This window comes from Strongylocentrotus purpuratus, unplaced genomic scaffold (assembly GCF_000002235.5).
Source record: "Strongylocentrotus purpuratus isolate Spur 01 unplaced genomic scaffold, Spur_5.0 spur5_scaffold_1, whole genome shotgun sequence".
Classification (NCBI taxonomy): Eukaryota; Metazoa; Echinodermata; class Echinoidea; order Camarodonta; family Strongylocentrotidae; genus Strongylocentrotus; species Strongylocentrotus purpuratus.
This window is the reverse complement of record NW_022145594.1, coordinates 12,366,709-12,385,823: the sequence shown is the minus strand read 5'-3', so window position 1 is coordinate 12,385,823 and position 19,115 is coordinate 12,366,709. Positions and strand designations below refer to the sequence as shown.

Genomic DNA, 19,115 nt, shown 5'->3' with positions numbered 1-19,115 from the left:
TATACCCCCCCCCCCCATTCCGCTACATACAGTGGCAGATCTGTTGCGCCACCTTGTTTGGAAACCACTAATTTCACGTACATTTTCACGTACATGTAGGCCTAATATCAGAAAACTATCGCCTGCCCCCCCCCCCCCCCGTGCCGAGTATGCACGTGCGTGCATGCATATGATATACATGTACTCTATGCGCATATACTAGTCAGTAGGTTATTTATTTATTTATTTTTCGTACCGCGCGCGGGTAATTCCGTACGAGGTTATAAACCTTATTATTAAGTAATATTTAAAAAAAAATAATATTGGTTTTCATTCCAACAATAAATACAAAAGTATCAAGATAAAGCTAAAATTTATTTTTACCATGTTTATTCGACACAAGTAATAAAAATATACGCGATTATATAAGCAGAAACGTTCGGCCAATGTCGGATAAGAACGGCGGCTTTCGAACGTATCTGCGAACGAGTCGATCCAGTAGATTCGTTCCGAGGAACAAATCGGCGCGCCGATTTGTTCCGCGGAACCCGGAACAAATCGCCTACCACACCGGCCGTCTTGAATTTAACACAGCACGGCCGGTGTGGTATCCGACATTGGCCGAACGTTTCTGCTTATATAATCGCGTATATTTTTATTACTTGTGTCGAATAAACATGGTAAAAATAAATTTTAGCTTTATCTTGATACTTTTGTATTTATTGTTGCAATGAAAACCAATATTATTTTTTTTGAAATATTTTTGTGTTGACCCCGCCCCCCCCCCACCCCACCCCGCATCTCTTTCATTTAAACTAGAGTCTACATGTACATCATGCATGCAGCCCACATGCATAATTAGATTCTGTGGTGATTGAAGCCCGGTAATAGGTGGTTGACGTAACACGATATCATATAAAGCAGCATTCAAACCAAATTAGAAGGCCTGATTAGAAAACACCCCGACATCTGCTTTTACAGGCAAACTAAGCCTATGGCAACAACTGCCCTTTTTGCTAGACCACCCAGTCCCCGTCGCTTCGCGACGGCGCTGTTTGTGGTCAATCATTGGCCGCAATTATTAACATATTTGAACAACGGGAATCTGCATTTCTATACAAAGTTCTCAAATTGGCAATCGTTGGTGTAGCTAATTTGGAGAAGTTTGATTGGTTGCAAAGGCCGACCAGAATAGTTCATTTTGCTTTAGGGGTGTACCATGGCGTGTATTCAATAATACGTGAGCACGCACGCTCTCCGATGAGATTCGGAACGGATCGCCTGGCCGGAACCGATCGCCTGTGACTAGCGGAACGAATCTACGAATCCGGAACAAATCGGCGGGTACATATCCAGGCGATCGGTTCCGGAGGAACCGATCGCCTGCACGGAACAAATCGCCTATGACACCGGTATTCACTGGTATATTCAAGCGAGGAAATCTCTATTTAAAAACAATTTGTTTGTTCATTGTGAAATCAACTCAAGTTTTAGTGTAGAGTAAGACCGCCAAGATCCGGACGTTGCCAAGCTTCGGACAAAAATTACTTCAACGGCTCGAACGCAAAATATGAGCCTAGCTCAGGCGGGTAACTTGCATGCATTTGATTCGACTACTAACCTTTATCCTGCAGGAAAACTCACAAAAAACATCGAATTCAGAGACAGATTTCAGGTTACCTAGATTTTTACAGTCCCTTATAAAAGTTATAAACATGGGAGTTAAGGTGTTAGAGCCGCCAATATATCGATTACAAACACATCCTTGGCCTATTTCAAGTGGTTTCTTCATATTCTTTCACATGATTGGTAATGAGACTGAGAGCTTCCATTTCATTTTTTGAAATTGGGGCGTTTCCAATACGGGTCTTTGCCTTTAATTACGGTTAGATGAGCATCCAGCCCTTTAAGACCATAGATGTGGTCCAGGGGGCAGCCCCCGCGGCCCCGGAAGCTCAGCATATGGAAAACTTTTAGCCCTAAACGCGCATAAAAGAATACGCACTAAACAACCGCTTTCACAAAGAGAGCGCGCTCAAGTGCACTCTTGCGTGAAAGTACACTGATTGGACTAGTTCAATGCGACAAAGCGGGGGTGCGAGCGCTTGCTCTCGTTGACTACTTACTAACACTAACAAACTAGAATTAGAAATAAAACTCACCTAGTTAAATAAATGCAAAATTACGGTAGACTACATAAGCAGAGGCTTGCCATCACACCGTAGACGAAATCGAACTCATTCCCTCTTCCAATGATTATACTGACTTCCCTCTAGTTGGAGTGCAACGACCCATTCGGGTGCGCATGTATAGACATGATGCGGTGTCCGAGATTTTGAGCGCAACGCACACACTCTGTATAATACGCACTGCGTTAAATACACACACTGACCTCTAGCTCTACAGCGATTGCACGGAAGCTATAACTTAACTGTGCATTGTTTGTACGGTACGGGCGCACTCGTTGTGAGTAGCTATAGCGCTACACTATCCCAGTCACCTTGGTTTAGTATGAAAAGCTACTTTTTATTGGTTGGAAAATGGCTACCGTTTCCTCTCCACGAAAGAAAACAATCGTTATACCAACGTAAAGGTGGGATGTCAAGGTTTCTGAATCCGTCCGAAGATTTTTTATACGTCACTCGTGTAAAATTTGCCGACTGGTTGACTGAGCGAAACCCGACAAAAAAGGGGAAAAACAGTGCAATCTCCATAGGCAGGCTGAAAAAGTCAAAACTTTTAGGTGAAAATGGCTACCGTTTCCCCTGAAAGAATAATCCCAAATTTAGTATCATTTTTAAGACGACATTTCAAATTATAAGAAACCGTCCGAAGATTTTTTTAACAAATTTCCATTTTCCTGTAATACCAGCAATTATATCAAAACGTGGCTTTTTTGGTGTACGTTCCCCGTGCTTAACAGGATAAGCGACGAGGCGCAGAGCAGATGCGCGTAAGTTTTCCATATGAGGTTTTAATATTTAACTACGGTCAGATGAGCATACAGGGGCCGCTGTAGGGCCCTTTGTGGGGTCCAGGGGGCAGAGCCCACGGAAGCTCAGGGGTTTTAGGTATTTAATTACGGTCAGATGAGCATCGAGGGGCCGCCTTAGGGCCCTTGGTAGGGTTCCAGGGGACAGAGCCCCCGGAAGCTCAGGGGTTTTGGTTAATTACGGTTAGATGATCGAGCATCCAGGGGCCCTCTTTAAGGCCATAGATGTGGTCCAGGGGGCAAGGCCCCCGGAAGCTCAGAGGTTTTAATATTTAACTATGGTCAGATGAGCGTACAGGCCAGGGCCTCTACATGTTAGGCAGGGGTGTTAGGTATTAATTATACTGTCAGATGAGCAACCATGCAGGGGCCGCCTCCAGGCCCTTGGTGGGGTCCAGGGGGCAGAGCCCCCGGAAGCTCGGGGGTTTTAGGCATTTAATTATGGTCAGATGAGCATATTTTGATACCTCATTTGTGACATTGGCAGGTCACTTATTTTTTCTCTCTCTCTTCCTTTCTTTTTCTCTGTAACATACTTTTTCAAAAAGTGAGGGGGCTCAGACCATGACATGACCAAGGCTTCTAAATAAGCATATTTTTCGCCCGACTGTAAATTTGGGAATTTCTAATTTTCAAACAAAAGCATTAAAATGTATGACTTACAACAAAATTGAGAACAAATACTGGAAAATCATGACATTTCAGCAACAGTTGTAAATCACTGGTATCGAATAAGAAATACCCCCCCCCCCCCATCAGTACGCCATTGTTCAGGGGCTCATTTCTTCTCACCCCTATAACGAAAAATAGACACGCTTTCCCATTCTCTCACAATATGCCCACGATATGCGCGTATCGCTATCATAAAAACCTCCATTGATGTAGGTGGCATGCGCAATGTTTAGGAAATTTAATCCCTGTTAACATTCCTTTTCTTTGAATGGAATTTTATATGTGATTTAATTAAAGTCTCTATTATTGTTATGTTCTTTTGGTTAAAAATACAACCATCTTTACTCCTTTACTGCTTTTTTTTTTTTTTTCTGGAGGGGGAGGGGAGGGAGGGCGTTTTTTTTTGTTTTTTTTTTTTTTGGGGGGGGGGGCAAAAATGCATCTTGCCCCCCCCCACACTTTTTTGTTTGGGGGGGGGGGGGAACTGCCCCCCCCCCCCTGCCTCCCCACTTCCGGCGCCTATGATAGGCTAGCTACAGAGCTAGCCTATAGTAGCTAGTCAAGAGGCCGGCAGTGTAGACTAGATCTATATTCTATAATAAATATGTAGTTTAATTTGTCATGGCCAGGAACTCGGAATCACAGGGGAGTCATTCCCAACATAACGCACCATAGCGTCCAGTAAAAAGCTTCGAAAGGGTGTCTTAATTAATTTTTCAGCGAAAGCGGAGGCGTCAACATTAAAAAGGGGTGTTTTTCAAGCACAGATCGCACAATAAAAACCACAAAAAGGGTATTACCTTTTCAGATTCACAACTTGGGCGTCATTGACGTTTTTCCATAAAAAGATGCGTTTTTCAAGCACTGATCGCACAAAAAACCATTAAACATGTACTTTTTTAGGTTCATATGTTTCTACGTTTTCTTTAAAAAAGTTCATTTTAAAAATAGGGTCTATTTCAGAGGCTGATGGACGCGGGTGGGTAGCATTTGTGTGACCCCCCTGGGATCGGAATTACCTTGTTTTCGATCATGCAACTAAAAGTATATCAGGGATGAAGAAAAAAAATAACCCCCCCCCCCCCCGCCTCCCCCCCCCCCCCCCCCCCAACAAAAAAAAAATATATAAATCCAAAAAAATGATAGAATATACAAAGAACTTGGAGTGAGACAATTACTCTTACCCTAATTAATTGTTGATGTAACAAAGCTTTGTTGTCTTATCAATGTCTTTAATAATAATTATTATTCATTGTATATGTGACCATTTTTTGTTCAAGTAGATCTCTGTGAGGATGCCTCGTGGAGCTAAGACTTGGGAGGCACAGGACGTAGTGGCGGCTTTACAGAGCATCAAGGCCCATGGACTCTCGTTGAGGGCAGCAGCCAAGATGTATGGAATACCGTCCAGTACGCGCGTTTCCGTTTTACACCCTGCCCTAGGCTTTTCGGCAAGAAATTACACGAAACATGCTGTATCCGAAGTCTAAGTTTGTTTATATCGACGTCAAGAATAGCGAAGCCAAAGCTTATGTACAATTTCAATTGGGGATGCGAGGGTCTTCTTGTTCAAGACGGTTTTCCCGATATATTATTGTTTTGTTATCGCTGGGCTAAATTTTGCGAGCTGATCACGCATCCTCACGCTCTTAGAGTATTGCGTATTAATGGATAAAAATAAATGATACGACTAGGAAGATCAACTAGTTAGTATAGAGAGTTAGCTAGCGCTACGTGACGTTTTCAGAGTTCTGGTGGTGTGCAGAGCGCCGAGGCAAGATGTGGACGACTAGACTCCGAATACCAGTCGGTTTGTAAAATTTTATTGGAGAAAAGCCTAGGGCAGGGTGTAAAACGGAAACGCGCGTCCAGTACGCTGCAGGACAAGATCTCCGGCAGGAAAGCCATCTTTGCCCGCAACGGACGCTCCCCCGTACCTCACCGCGGAAGAGGAGCAGAAGATAGTCAATTGGGCAATCAAGATGGAACACGTCGGGCTTAAGCAGAGCCGGATTAATATTCAAAATGTGAGATGTACACGTATAAAGGAAACTTTGTATTAAAGCTTCTTAATACAGTAGATCTGCGTGGGCCCTGTCTTATAAAGAGTTGATATTAATCACAACTTTTTAGCGATATTGATATCAATCGCAAATAAATGTATGTACATGTATAAGAGACAGCAGGACCTGTGATTGATTGGATCACAACTCTGTATAAGACGGGGCCCAGCCTACATGTAGGTATTATAATTCTATTAACGGTAGGTAATCTACTGAAAATCAAATAAACTCTGGGAATTCAAAGCTTGATAGCTAAAGCTTGTCTGGAATAAAGCAGAACAATCAAAGAAGCATATACTGATGAAAGTTTGAATGAAATCGGACAAAAAAATTGAAAGTTACAAATTTCTGAAGTTGCAATCCCTAGATAGGTATAGGCCCTTTGAATTGGCTGACTTGATAATGTCTGTATGACGTAGTGGCGGACAACTTTCCCATTTGCTCTAATACACAAAAGGACTAAAATGTGATCTTTTCATAAATGTATCATGTGTATGACTCGGATGGTCTTTTTCTTTTTAAAATAGAGGACCTGTATAATGATGTACTCTCCATGACATCTTTTGAGTATTGTGCCCCGAGGGTGAAGGCACTTTGGAGAAAAACTAAAATAAGTAATATTTTTGTACACGACTAACGGGAAAGTAATCCGCCACTACGTTACAATCCACTGACAAAATTGCCAATTTGAGATTCGCATAGCTACCATATACTGTAGTGATCTCAAATTTCAAACACTCGTAACAATAATAGTGGTCCGACTTATTTCAAACTGTCGTCTTTTTTTCTGATTTTTCTGCTTTCATTCAACTGAACTTATTGCAAGGGTTGAATTGCCCTTTAAGACAAAATACCAAGAAAATGTATACATGTACAGACTATTTGTAAATATTTCCAAGTCTTCTCTTGTATCAGCTTTGCAGGGATTTAATAATTTTTCAGGAAAGTTACTAGCAAATAAATGAATGTGTACTTTTTGATTTTACAAAGGAGCTACAACATGATGCATCTCATCATATTAATGCTTCTTGAAATAAGTGACCTTATGGCAGAACATATTGCCCTTTTCGTTGACTCCAGGGGGGTGTTTCACAAAGATCCTAAGTTGAACTTAACTCTAAGTTGGACTTAAAAATTATGGAGAGCCATTTGTAGCCTTAAAATAAATTATATTCAAAAGCGAAAATTCAAGTATTTTCAATTTTTTATAAATTCCACATCTAGAACATGAAATCTCCTTGATAATAGAGAATGTGCATGATTTGAATCAACATTTTATGCCTTTTAAAATAACTTTTACAAAATACTTTTATAGATGCCAACGGCTTTCCATAACATTTAAGTCCAACTTAGAGATAAGTTTAACTTAGGATCTTTGTGAAACACTCCCCAGGCAATATATTCTGATATCCCCCTCCAGGTCACTTGATATGTATCTATACATGTAAATGTTATAACTTATCTGGTACTCTGGTTAATATATTTCTTCTTTTTTTGCAGGTTGTGAAGACATTGCTTGACAAGGATGGTAGAGAGAATCCCTTTGTAAACAACAAACCAGGAGATAAATGGTGGGGATTATTTGTAAAGAGACACCCTAATCTAAAATATCGAAAGCAGCAACCAACGGACAAGGCACAGGTCGATCATGGTATCAGAAGAGAGGATCGAGATGTGGTTCATGGAGTTTGAGGCACGTCTGCAGAAGGAGAGAGCGCTGTCCATGCTGAATGAACCCCATAGGCTGTTTGATGATGAGATAGGATCATCCATAGATGGAATATTGAATGGCTTTCCTGCATCAACGATGGCGGCACCATCAACACCAGCTCCAGTAACAACACAATCCACACCGTCCACACCGTCCACACCATCACTGGCAGCACCTTTGACAGAGCCACTTCCACCAGATGTCGCCCAGACACCTCTAGGTAATGAATCCTCTGCCTCATACTCTGAGTACTTGACTGCTCTTCCAGGCATGTCTCAGAACCATAAGAAGAAAAAGGGACTACCTCCTGCAGCCATTACAGTGGCTGAATTCTTCCGCTATGTGTGTGCAAGAAGAGCGAGAGAAAAGCAAGATGAGAAGGTGGAACAAAGGAGAAAGAACAGAGAGCTATTGGAGAAAAAAATGGTAGAAGACGAAGATTCGATGGAGATGGATGAAGAGGTGGAGGTAGCAGATGCAGTGATGGTAAGGAAAGAAGGAGAAAGATGGCCTGGAGGCTCCATGGTTACATGTACCCCTGAAATGGAACAAGAGAGAAAAGAGAAGAAGAAACAAGAGGCAGAAAGGAGAAGAAAAAGTATGGAAGTAAGCTGGGAGGTTCAGCAGAAAAATAAGGATCAAGTTATTGAGATAATGAACAGTGCACACAAACCAGACGCAGAAGAAATTCGGAAGAAGTTGAAAAGAGAGCACAAAAAGAAGGCAAAGAAATTGAAGCGAGTAAAAAGGGAAGCAAGGAAAGAGAAGAAATCAAAGACAGAACATGAGAACGATGCACATGAACCAGACGCAGAAAAATTGAGGAAGCAGCTGAAAGAGAACAAAAAGAAGGCAAAGAAAGTGAAGCAAGTGAAGCAAGTGAAAAAGGAAAGAAGGAAAATGACGAAAGAGAAGAAGCCAAAGGCGGCCAGCAGGAAGACGAGAAAGAAGGAAGAACATGAGAATGAAGCTGACGAACTACGGAAGGACACACTTGTAGAATCAAAAGCCAAGGACAGAGCAAACACATAAAGACCCTAAGGAACGATCAGGAAATCTACGTCTGTCCTGCATGTTTGAAATCCAGTGGAGACAATGAAAAATGGATTGGCTGCGATCATTGTGTAAGATGGTTACATCTGTCCTGTACTAGTTTACATTTGTTACGAGGCATCGACCTTACAGGCTTTGATTATAGATGCAAATTTTGTTGAAATCTCATCATAGCACTTACATTCCATATTTCCTGCAATGTAATATATATAACGCTATGCAGCCATCAGAAGGAAGTTAGCGCCTTGCGCTCTTCTGCTAAATGCGAACATGAATCAAACAGCTTGTTAGCAATGAAATACCGTAACTTTTTAAACATGTATTCATGCTTATTTTATACAAATCTATTAAGGTAAAGATCAGTTTTGGAAACGCCCCCCTCTCAAAATAGAAATGGAAGCTCTTATTACCAATCATGTGAAAGAATATGTTTTTACTAATACATGATGATACAAAATTACAAATTTTGCCGAGAAACCACCTACTGCAATTGCTGTGAAAGGAACGTTGTGGAATCGATAAGAAAATGTTGATCATCTAGCGTATAAGTATTGTGTACTGCAAGAAATTTGGCCCAGTCTTGGTAAAGTTACGAGCACTGTACACAGAAAGATGTACATGTATATGGAACTACGCGATATCTATTCAGGCCGGATCGATATGATAATTTACCAAATATACCAATTGAATTTCATTTGTTACCAGCTGAAAAACTTTACGATTCAGTTGCAGTTATTTTTAAATTCCTCCTTAATTTGTTTAAAAGTTTACTTTTCAATCCTTTAAAAGTGATTGGTTTATAATGTAAATTCATCTTCATATAGTAGACACTACTATGGTTTTAGATATGCAACTTCATGTACAGACAATATCTCATGATTTGTGTGTACCGGTATTGTTTTGACGAAAAGAAAAAAATGAAGAAAATGACTTCATATATGTAAATTAATGTGCAAAATAATATAAGTTTGTCACTCCAAGCCTTTGTACAGGAGTTAAGCAACTCTGTTATAGTGTCTTACATTTACAGGGGCATGGAAGACCAGGGCCCCGTTTCATGAAGCTAGTTATCAATAACAAGATATGATGATTGTTATAAGCTACATAAATCCTTGCATTTGATTGGCTCTGAGAAGATGTGTCATAGATCTGTGGCACTTTTTATTGATAACAAGTTTTATGAAACAGCTCAGGGCCCTGCCCTAGAGAAGATGTTTTTATGTATTTGGACTATGTTATTAAAGGTAAAGACCAGTAATGGAAACGCCCCAATTTCAAAAAATGAAATGGAAGCTCTTATTACCAATCATGTGAAAGAATATGTTTTGACTAATACATGATGATAACAAATTTGCCGGGAAACCGCCTACATGTACTAATTGAAATATTTGGTAAATTAGTATATCTATATACTGTTGAGAGATACAATTAAATGCACATGTCGCGCACGTGTGAGTAGTCCCATATACATCTTTCTGTGTACAGTGCTTGTAACTTAATGAAGACTGGGCCAAATTTCTTATCATTTTGATGATTCCAGAACCTTGCAGTACACACCAATACTTATATGCTAGATGATCAACCTTTTCTGATCCATTCCACAACGTTTCTTTCACAATGCAATCGCATATAACTGGTCTTTATCTTTAACAGGAGTTGAGTTGCTTTGGAAGTAAACTGTAAGAAATGTAAAAAATACATGTGATTTTGATCAGTATAACGTATACATGTACATGTATGTCATATTTGTTATATATTTCAATGCATTGACATGAAAATTAAAACAATACTCCTGTCATTCACATATTGTAATCACCATTTTTTCTGTTATCTTAGCTGCCACGACCTCCCCCCCCCCCCCCCCCCTCAATCTCCCCATCTTTCCAGCCCTATTTAGTATTTCTCTGTTTCTCTCTCTCTCTCTCTTTCTCTCTCTTTCTCTCTCACTATGGCTCTGAATAGAGCATTCCAGCCGTTTTGAATTATTGATTTGTGTTATATTTGTAAATTGTAATCTTGTATGTATTTGAATTTCTATACAGCAAATAAAACTAAACCAAACCAAGACTCTCTCTCCTCTCTCTCTCTCTCTCTCTGTCTCTTACTTCCCACCTCTAAAATCTGTCTGGTGTCTAGTGTCCCTAACTCCGCTTTTTCCCGTCATTCTCCTTTCAATTTCTTGCTACTGGTGCAAAAGCCATTACTCTAATGACTGACAAAAGCGACTAACAAATCAATCTTAAATGTCAGAGATGTTTATTAAAATTGGACAGAGAATATTGCAAAACGAAAAGTTGATATTAAGTAATACATGTAGTAGGCCTACATAATTATGTACCATTATCAATGGATTTCAAATGCCATATTAAACATGAATAGAAAATATATATCTCTTTTCAATAATGACAGAAAACAAACTATAACAGGTTTTATGAAACGGAACCTGGTCTGTCCTACACCTGGGGGGTGTTTCATAAAGCTCTTTGTAAAGTTACGCATGACTTTACAAACGACTTGAATATGAAAAGCCAAATGGGATGCTCTATCATTTTTAACTGCATCAACTTAAGTTGAACTGTGCAGACGCAGATTAACATTCTTATTATAACAATCACTTTTAATGCAAAGTATATTTTTTAACATAATTTAATTGAGGTTATTGGAAACATCAGAGAAAACTTTGGGCATCCTCTCTGGCACTTCATATTCAGGTCATTCGTAAATCGTGCATCACTTTACGAACGGCTTTATGAAACACCCCCGTTAAATATAAGACACCATAAAAGAGTTGCTTAACCAGGCGCAGATCCAGGATTTCTTGGGGGAGGGGGCCCAACTTTTTTCTTTTTTTTTGCTCCGGAAAATTTGAAAATTGCGCCGACCGAAAAGTCGCTCAGAAGGGGGGGGGGGGGGTAGTGAGCACATTCTTTTTTTTTTTATCCTCAAAAATTTAAAAAATTGCAGTTTTGCACCCCCCCCCCCCCAAAAAAAGGTAAAAATTACGTGTTTTTACATGATATTTTTCTCCGGGGGGGGGGGGGGGGGGGGCGGCTGCCACTTTGCTTAACCCCTGTACAAAGGCTTGGAGTGACAAACTTATTTTGTTTGCACATTAATTTACATAATATGGGGTCATTTTCTTTTCTTTTCGTCAAAGCAATACACATAAATCATGAGATATTGTCTGTACATATACATGTAGTTGCATAATATCTAAATATTATATTTACTTTAGAAAATGAATTTATATTTTAAACCAATCATTTAAGTTTTAAAAGGATTGAAAAGTATATATTAAAACAAATTAAAGGATACCAAACGATTAAATGGTAAATTTTTAAATAAAATAAAATTTGAAAAATAAAAACCGAGAAAGTTTCCTTCTGAAATTCTTTAAAAATATTCAAATCTATTGAACATTTAAAATAAGTGGATGCAACAAATCCATATAAACATGAAGTATGTTGTAAAAAAGTTGTTACCAAAGTAGAAACATGCTTTTATGAGTAAAAAGTAACTCGTTATCATATGACTTACAAATTGTTGAAAATATGTTTACAAGAATATTTTAATGAACCACTTCACAAAGGACAGCAATTTCAAATATTGTGATACTAGTATACATGTCATGCCGTTGGCAGGGGGTTGTTTGCATATATGAGTATGTCACAAGGCAAATTTCTGACAACTCACTTTTAAGCATTCCCAATAACAAAAAGAGAAAAGGACTAGTTACCTTTAACTAGTTTTGTATCAAATAAGCATGTGTACATTTTTTAAAAGTTATGGCATTTCAATGCTAACGACCTACTGGATGCAATAGTGTGTGATCGCGTTTAACATAACAGCGCAAGGCGCTAATGTTCTTCTGCTAGCTGTAAGGAGAAGGCGCTACCGTATATCAAATATCTTTTTGATTGGATTGGATTGCATATAGGGATTACATTACAGTTAATATGGAATGTAATTATGTGCCATGAGATTTCAACAAAATTTGCATCTATAATCAAAGCCTGCTAGGTCGATGCCTCGTAACAAATGCATACTAGTACAGGTCAGATGTAACCATCTTATACAATGATCACAGCTGATCCATTTTTCATCGTTTCCACTGGGTTTCAAGCACGCAGGGCACACATAGATTTCCTGATCGTTCCTTAGGGTCTTTATGTTCGACTTTGCTCTGTCCTTGGCTTTTGATTCTACAATTGTATCCTTTCGTAAGACGTCAGCATCATATTCATGTTCTTCCTTCTTTCTGCTTGCTGCCTTTCGTTTCTTCTCTTTCCTTGCTTCCCTTTTTGCTTGCTTCAATTTCTTTGCCTTCTTTTTGTGCTCTCTTTTCAACTTCTTCCTCAATTCTTCTGCGTCTGGTTCATGTGCACTGTTCATTATCTCCATAACTTGTTCCTTATTTTTCTGCTGAACCTCCCAGCTTACTTTCTTACTATTTCTTTTTCTTTCTGCCTCTTGTGTCTTCTTCTCTTCCATCTCTTGTCCCATTTCAGTACATGTAACCATGATGTCTTCAGCCAGTCTTTCTCCTTCCTCCTGTAACAACATCACTGCCTCTGCTACCTCCACTTGTTCCTTATCCACTTGTTCCTCATCCTCTTGTTCCTCATCCTCTTCCTTCTCCTCTTCCTTCTCCTCGTCTTCCTCGTCCTCTTCATCTATCCGTTTTTCATCTTCTCCCATTTCTCTCTCCTTGAGCTCTCTGTCCTTTCTCCTCAGTTCCACCTTCTCTTCTTGGTTTTCTCTTGCTCTTCTTGCACGCATATAGCGGAAGAATTCAGCTACTGTAATGGCTGCAGGAGGTAGTCCTTTCTTCTTCTGTTGGTTCTGAGACATGCCTGGAAGAGCGGTCAAGTACTCAGAGCATGAAGCAGAGGATTCATTACCTAGAGGTGTCTGGGCAACATCTGTTGGAAGTGGCCCTGGCAAAGGTGTTGCCTGTGATGGTGTGGACGGTGCTGGATGTGCTGTTACTGGAGCTGGTGTTGATGGTGCCGATGTTGATGACGCAGGAAAGCCATTCAGTATCCCATCTATGGATGATCCTATCTCATCATCAAACAGCCTATGGGGTTCATTCAGCATGGACAGCGCCCTCTCCTTCTGCAGACGTGCCTCAAACTCCTTAAACCACGTCTCAATCCTCTCTTCAGACACCATGACCCTTGCCTTGTCCGTTAGTTGATGCTTTCGATGTTTTAGATTAGGGTGTCTCTTTACGAAGCCTCGCCACCATCTTCTGCCAGGCGTGTTGTTCACAAAGGGATGCTCTCTACTATCCTTGTCAAGTAATGTCTTCACAACCTGCAAACAAAGAAATATATTAACCAGACGAATATAAATATCAGGTGACCTGGAGGGGAATATCATAATATATTGCCACGAGCATGGGTGTCGATACTTACGTAATACCTATTCATCAGGGGGGATGAATGAATAGATCATCCCCCCCTGATGAATAGGTATCAGTTACGGATCGACACCCATGGCCACGAGTCAACGCTAAGGGCATTATGTTCTGCCATGGTCACTATTTCCTTATACATTTATTTCAAGGAACATCAATATGATGAGAAGAATCATGTGGCAGCTCCTTCGTATTATAATTAAAAAAGTACACAATCTCATTAATTATTTGCTGGTAACTTCCCAGAAAGATTATTAAATCTCTGCAAAGCTGATACAAGATAAAACTAGAAATACAAGTATTTACATTCACAAGTTTAATACTGTTTCATTTGGTGTTCAGTTTTTGTCTTTTGTCTTCATTGTACACCATTTCATACATTTAGTTGCTAGTAACTTTCTTGTTACAATATTAAATCTGCAATGCTGATACAAAAGAAGACAAGAAATATTTACAAATCATATGTAATACAATGTTTTGATTGTTGTCTTAACTGATAGTTGTTTAGTAGAACACCTAATGGAAATATAATACCTCTGGGCCCCGTCTTAAAGGGGAAGTCCACCCTGAAATTAAGTTAGTTTTAATAGGAGTAGAAAAATGAGAGAAACAAGTCAGTGAAAGTTTGAGCAAATTCCGAATAAAAATAAGGAAGTTAGGATTTTTGAAGTTGTGATCAATCAAACACAAATTGGCAACTCTATGACGTATCATGCGAGCTCAACTTCCATTTGCTCAGTACTAAAAAAATCTAAAATTTTCATTTTCCCTCAAGAAAAATTTCAACCATACATGCACCCTAAATATAATAATTGCAATTTGCAAATATGTTTCTATACTCCCCCTGCAAGGAACAAATATATATTCCGTCATCAATAACGAAGAAAACATGATTTTATGGAATATTATGCACAAAGCAAATGAAGGAGAGCTTGTATGATAAGTCACAGAGTTGCCAATTTGTATTTGATTGATCACAACTTCAATAATTCATAACTTTCTTATTTTCATTCAGAATTTGCTCAAACTTTCACTCACCTGATTTTCTTATTATTCTGCCTCTATCGAAACAAACTTATTTTGGGGGTGGACTTTCCCTTTAAACAGAGTTGTGATTAATCCAAATTGGCCACCCAATATTCAAATGTGCATCCTCTTTTTTATCTTCATATATCAAATTGAAATCAAACTACATTGTACCACATACATCTGTGAATCTTGATATACACCCCCCTCTTTCTTTCTTTTTTGTCCTTCTCTCGATCTCTCTCTCTCTCTTTGCCCTTTTACCAATATTTGTTCCACCATATTAGTATTATTATGTATCCATTGAGGGTAGTCATGCTATCAAGCTTTGCTTACTTTGTCAACCCTCCTGTTTGATGTTTTCAATTAGTTACTTCGTTTGACATTATATTCTTTTGAAATGTGTAAAATTTGCAATGTTTTGTTTGTTATATATTTGTAAAAATGCAAAAGAAAAAGAAAATCAAACAGAAATAAATAAATCAAATCAAATCAAATACAAGTCTAGCTCCAATCAATCACAAGTTTGCAGTCTGCTTTCTCTTATGTATGTACATTCATTTGTTCATTAATTGATATCAATTCCCAAAAACTCTTTTTAAGACAGGGCCCAGGGGGGCGTTTCATGAAGCTGTTCGTAAAGTTATGCATGACCTTACAAATGACTTATCGGTATATATGAAAAGCCAAATGGAATGCTCAATCATTTTTTAACTGCAACACCTTAAGTTGAACTGTGCAGATGTAGATCAACATTCTTATCATAACAAACAATTTTAATACAAAGAATATTTTTGGCCATAATTTAGTTGAGATTATTGGAAATATAGTCACACTTTGTGAAAACGTAAGGCAAAACTTTGGGCATCCTATCTGGCACTTTGTTCATATTCAAGTCGTTAATAAAGTCATGCATAACTTTACAAACAGCTTTATGAAACACCCCCCGGATCTAATTTAGCTTTACAAAGTTTCCTTTACACATACATACATCTCACATTTTGAATATCAATTCGAGTCTGCTTGAGCCCAACGTTTCCCATCTTGATTGCCCAATTGACTATCTTCTGCTCCTCTTCTGCGGTCAGGAATGGGGAGGGTCCGCACCGGGCAAAGATGGCTCTCTTGCCGTGGAACTTGTCCCGCAGAGTGCTCGTTGGTATGCCATACATCTTGGCTGCTGCCCTCAACGAGAGTCCGTTGGCTTTGATGCTCTGTAAAGCCGCCACTATGTCCTGTGCCTCCCAAGTCTTGGGTCTACGAGGCATCCTCACAGATCTACTTAAACAAAAATGGTAACATGCTGAATAGACCCCTATAATCATGAATTAATATGCAACATGTACACACTTGGTTTAATAAGACATTGAATAAAACAACAAAGTTTTGTTACATATTTTAGGTAATTATATTCAGTCCAATTTCTTTGAATTTAAAAAAAAAATTTTTTTTAATGTTTTATTTATTTATTTGTTTTAATTTTTATTTATTTATTTAGACCTATTTTTATTTCTTTTATTTATTAGAACTAGAAATCTAGACTCTAGACTAGGTCTATTATTATTTTTTTTTTTTTTATTATTTTTTTTTTATTATTATTTTTTTTCTATTTATTTATTTATTTATTTATTTATTTATTTATTTAGACCTATTTTTTTTATTTAGACTAGACCTCTAGACCTATTTATTTATTTATTTATTTTTTATTTATTTTTTTTTGGGGGGGGGGGGGAGGGGGGGGGGGTTCTTCATCCCTGGTAGTCTAAGATCATAGGAGCCGGAAGTGGGGGGGGGGGGGGGACACTCGCCCCCAACCAAAAAAGTGGGGGGAAGACACAAAACAAAACAAAACAAAACAAAAAACCCAAAAAAATCGTTGGCGAGCGCCGACTGACCCCGGCGCGGCCACCAGGCCTCGCCGGATCTCGATCGGAGTCGAGTCAGAGTTAATTGCATTGCATTGGTGATCTTATCTTGTGCACATCACACTCACACAGTCACAGCAAACATAACAACATGTAGGCCTACGTTCCGTTCGTACAGGAGTTAATTTCGCAATGAAAAACACAGTTTTTGTTTTTTAATAGAGCTTTCCATGCTTGAGTACATATACCAGTGAATACTTACATTTCATGCAACAAACTTCCAAAGATTTGTATTTCTGTGCATTTCCCGGCTCTTTCGCTCCGTGTGCTCTAATTTCCGTGCTGTATAAGCTACTGTGTTAAATTCAAGATGGACGGCCACGTAAAGACGCGCGTGCACCCGGCCCTTTGCTCACTGAATTCTACTACTATTAAATTCCCTATGCACTGCTGAACTACACAAATCGGCTCAGCTAGCTCACAGAGCGCGAAGGCGATTCTGGCCCGTAAGAATCCAATCGGGCTGGTTTACCGTCGCCGACCGGCCTATAGTTCGCGCATCTACTGTATAGAAATGTGACCATAGTTCGCTATTTCAAAAAATCAGGAAAGAGGAACATAAAATTAACCAGAGTCGATATTTTCTTTGGAATTGGGTGCGAAATTGTGAAAATATTGACAAAAGATAGGCAAATTTCCAACAAATTTATTTTCAAAGTAGATATTCTCAAAATTGTTAGTAAAAAGTGGTACCATGCAACTGTTTGTATTATATATCTTGCCTCTTTTCTCTCTCTCTCTCTCTCTCTCTCTCTCTCGATCTTTCTCTCACCATACGTATCTTCTCTCTCTATTTTTTCTCTCTCTCTCTCACTATGTCTCCTCTCTTTCTCTCTCTCTCTCCCCCTCCTCTCTCACTATGTCTCCTCTCTCTCTCTCTCTAGCTGCCCCCCCCCCTCTCTCTCTCTCTCCCTCCCCCTCTCTCTCTATCTCTCTTTAACTTCCCACCTCTAAAATCTGTCCGTTGTCCCTAACTCTGCTTTTTTACGTCTTTCTCCTTTCAAGTCCTTGCTGCATGCTGGTGCAAAATCTATTACGCTGTTGACCGACAAAAGTGACAAACAAATCAATCTTCAATGTCAGAGATGTTTTATTAAAATTAGACAAAGAATTGCAAAACAAAGGATTGATATCAAGTCATATACATGTACATAATCAATGGATTTCAAATGCATTTAATAAAATGAATAGAAAATATAGATCTCTTCTCAATAATAACAGAAAACAAACTCTAAAATCACACAACAATTAAGAAATTTAAAAAAAATTATCTCATAAAATCATCACATCCACAAAATAATAACAGTATTGGAGACGTCCATTTACAATACATGCAAGTGAGCTTCAACCGAACCGATAGTGCTGTACTGGCAATTTCCATTATTAACACTTTACAGCAAGCAATGTTACAGAGACATGCATGCCTGCTGTATTTCTTCTTACCGTACATGTCCAAACTACATGCTCCATAAAATGACACAAAAGTCCTACATCTGGTGAACAGGCAAATTATATTCGAATTGGCCAGCTACATGAACACTACATTTGTAAAGAATAGATGTACATTCTTCTCTGGCACACATATTTTAATCAACCTTTTCAAAGGCAAATGTGGATATTATTTAACTAATGACAGAAAAGTTCCTTGGTTGTAATATCAAATGTTGATATACCTACAGGTATATATGGTAAAAGAAGAAGTGCCTGTTGAAGGTTAAAGGTCATACAGGTTTTTTTTATCTAACACTGTAAAGTTACACTGAGTATAACATGATATGTACATTATTCTAGATGGACGTGTAATAATAGCTGCATGATTTACTTTGTGCCAGAATAAAGCTTAGCAAAACCAATCGAGGTTACATCAACTGTATCAAAGCGGTGTTTGTCTAACTATGTAACATACTAGCAATGTAATGAAAAAGCATGATTCCCTTCAATTGCAAAAGTGTAGGTTCCTATCATAATCGACTACTCGAATGATGTTCATAATTTAAATTATCATATTACTCTGTACTTCAAACTAACACCTAAATACTTTAATTGAAGAAAGATTAATAATTTTGAAGAGACTGTGTGGACTACCAATACAAAAAGTAGTAATGTGAGGGAGAAAGAAGCCACGATTTCATACAAATCTTTACATTATAATGAAGCAATTTTCAGCCTTTAGGAATTAAAAAGAATTAGAAAATCAACAAAAAATGAAAATATTAAAAAAATTATGTCCTCAAAAAGATAAAGTTAGTATTTTTTTTTTTTTTGACCTTAT

General features: G+C 38.6%; 2 protein-coding genes across 3 annotated transcripts; one reads left to right on the top strand and one right to left on the bottom strand.

Moving 5' to 3' along the window:
* Positions 1-5,514: 5,514 nt before the first annotated feature.
* LOC100890719 (stress response protein NST1) lies at positions 5,515-8,449 on the top strand. Its single transcript, XM_030978527.1, has 2 exons — positions 5,515-5,670; positions 7,207-8,449. Exon 2 carries the CDS (start codon positions 7,355-7,357, stop codon positions 8,447-8,449), a length of 1,095 nt encoding a protein of 364 aa, XP_030834387.1. The 5' UTR covers positions 5,515-5,670; positions 7,207-7,354.
* A 3,166-nt stretch (positions 8,450-11,615) lies between these two features.
* Positions 11,616-17,173, bottom strand: LOC115920923 (neurofilament medium polypeptide-like). 2 transcript variants are annotated; one of them, XM_030977703.1, is made up of 3 exons: positions 17,046-17,173; positions 15,917-16,196; positions 11,616-13,789 (listed from the first exon to the last, which is right to left on the bottom strand). In XM_030977703.1, the coding sequence occupies exons 2-3, from the start codon at positions 16,184-16,186 to the stop codon at positions 12,455-12,457; spliced, it is 1,605 nt and encodes a 534-aa protein (XP_030833563.1). In that variant the 5' UTR covers positions 16,187-16,196; positions 17,046-17,173; the 3' UTR covers positions 11,616-12,454. The 2 variants fall into 2 exon arrangements, with proteins under 2 accessions (XP_030833563.1, XP_030833564.1); XM_030977704.1 differs by having other exon boundaries at positions 15,917-16,199; positions 17,046-17,166.
* Positions 17,174-19,115: the final 1,942 nt, after the last annotated feature.

Excerpts from the sequence above, each read along its gene's own strand:
- LOC115920923 (XM_030977703.1), bottom strand. The coding sequence starts at position 16,186 with ATGCCTCGTAGACCCAAGACTTGGGAGGCACAGGACATAGTGGCGGCT. Across the intron at positions 13,790-15,916 it reads CTCGAATTGATATTCAAAAT|GTTGTGAAGACATTACTTGA; the intron begins GTGAGATGTATG and ends CTTTGTTTGCAG.
- LOC100890719 (XM_030978527.1), top strand. The coding sequence starts at position 7,355 with ATGGTATCAGAAGAGAGGATCGAGATGTGGTTCATGGAGTTTGAGGCA.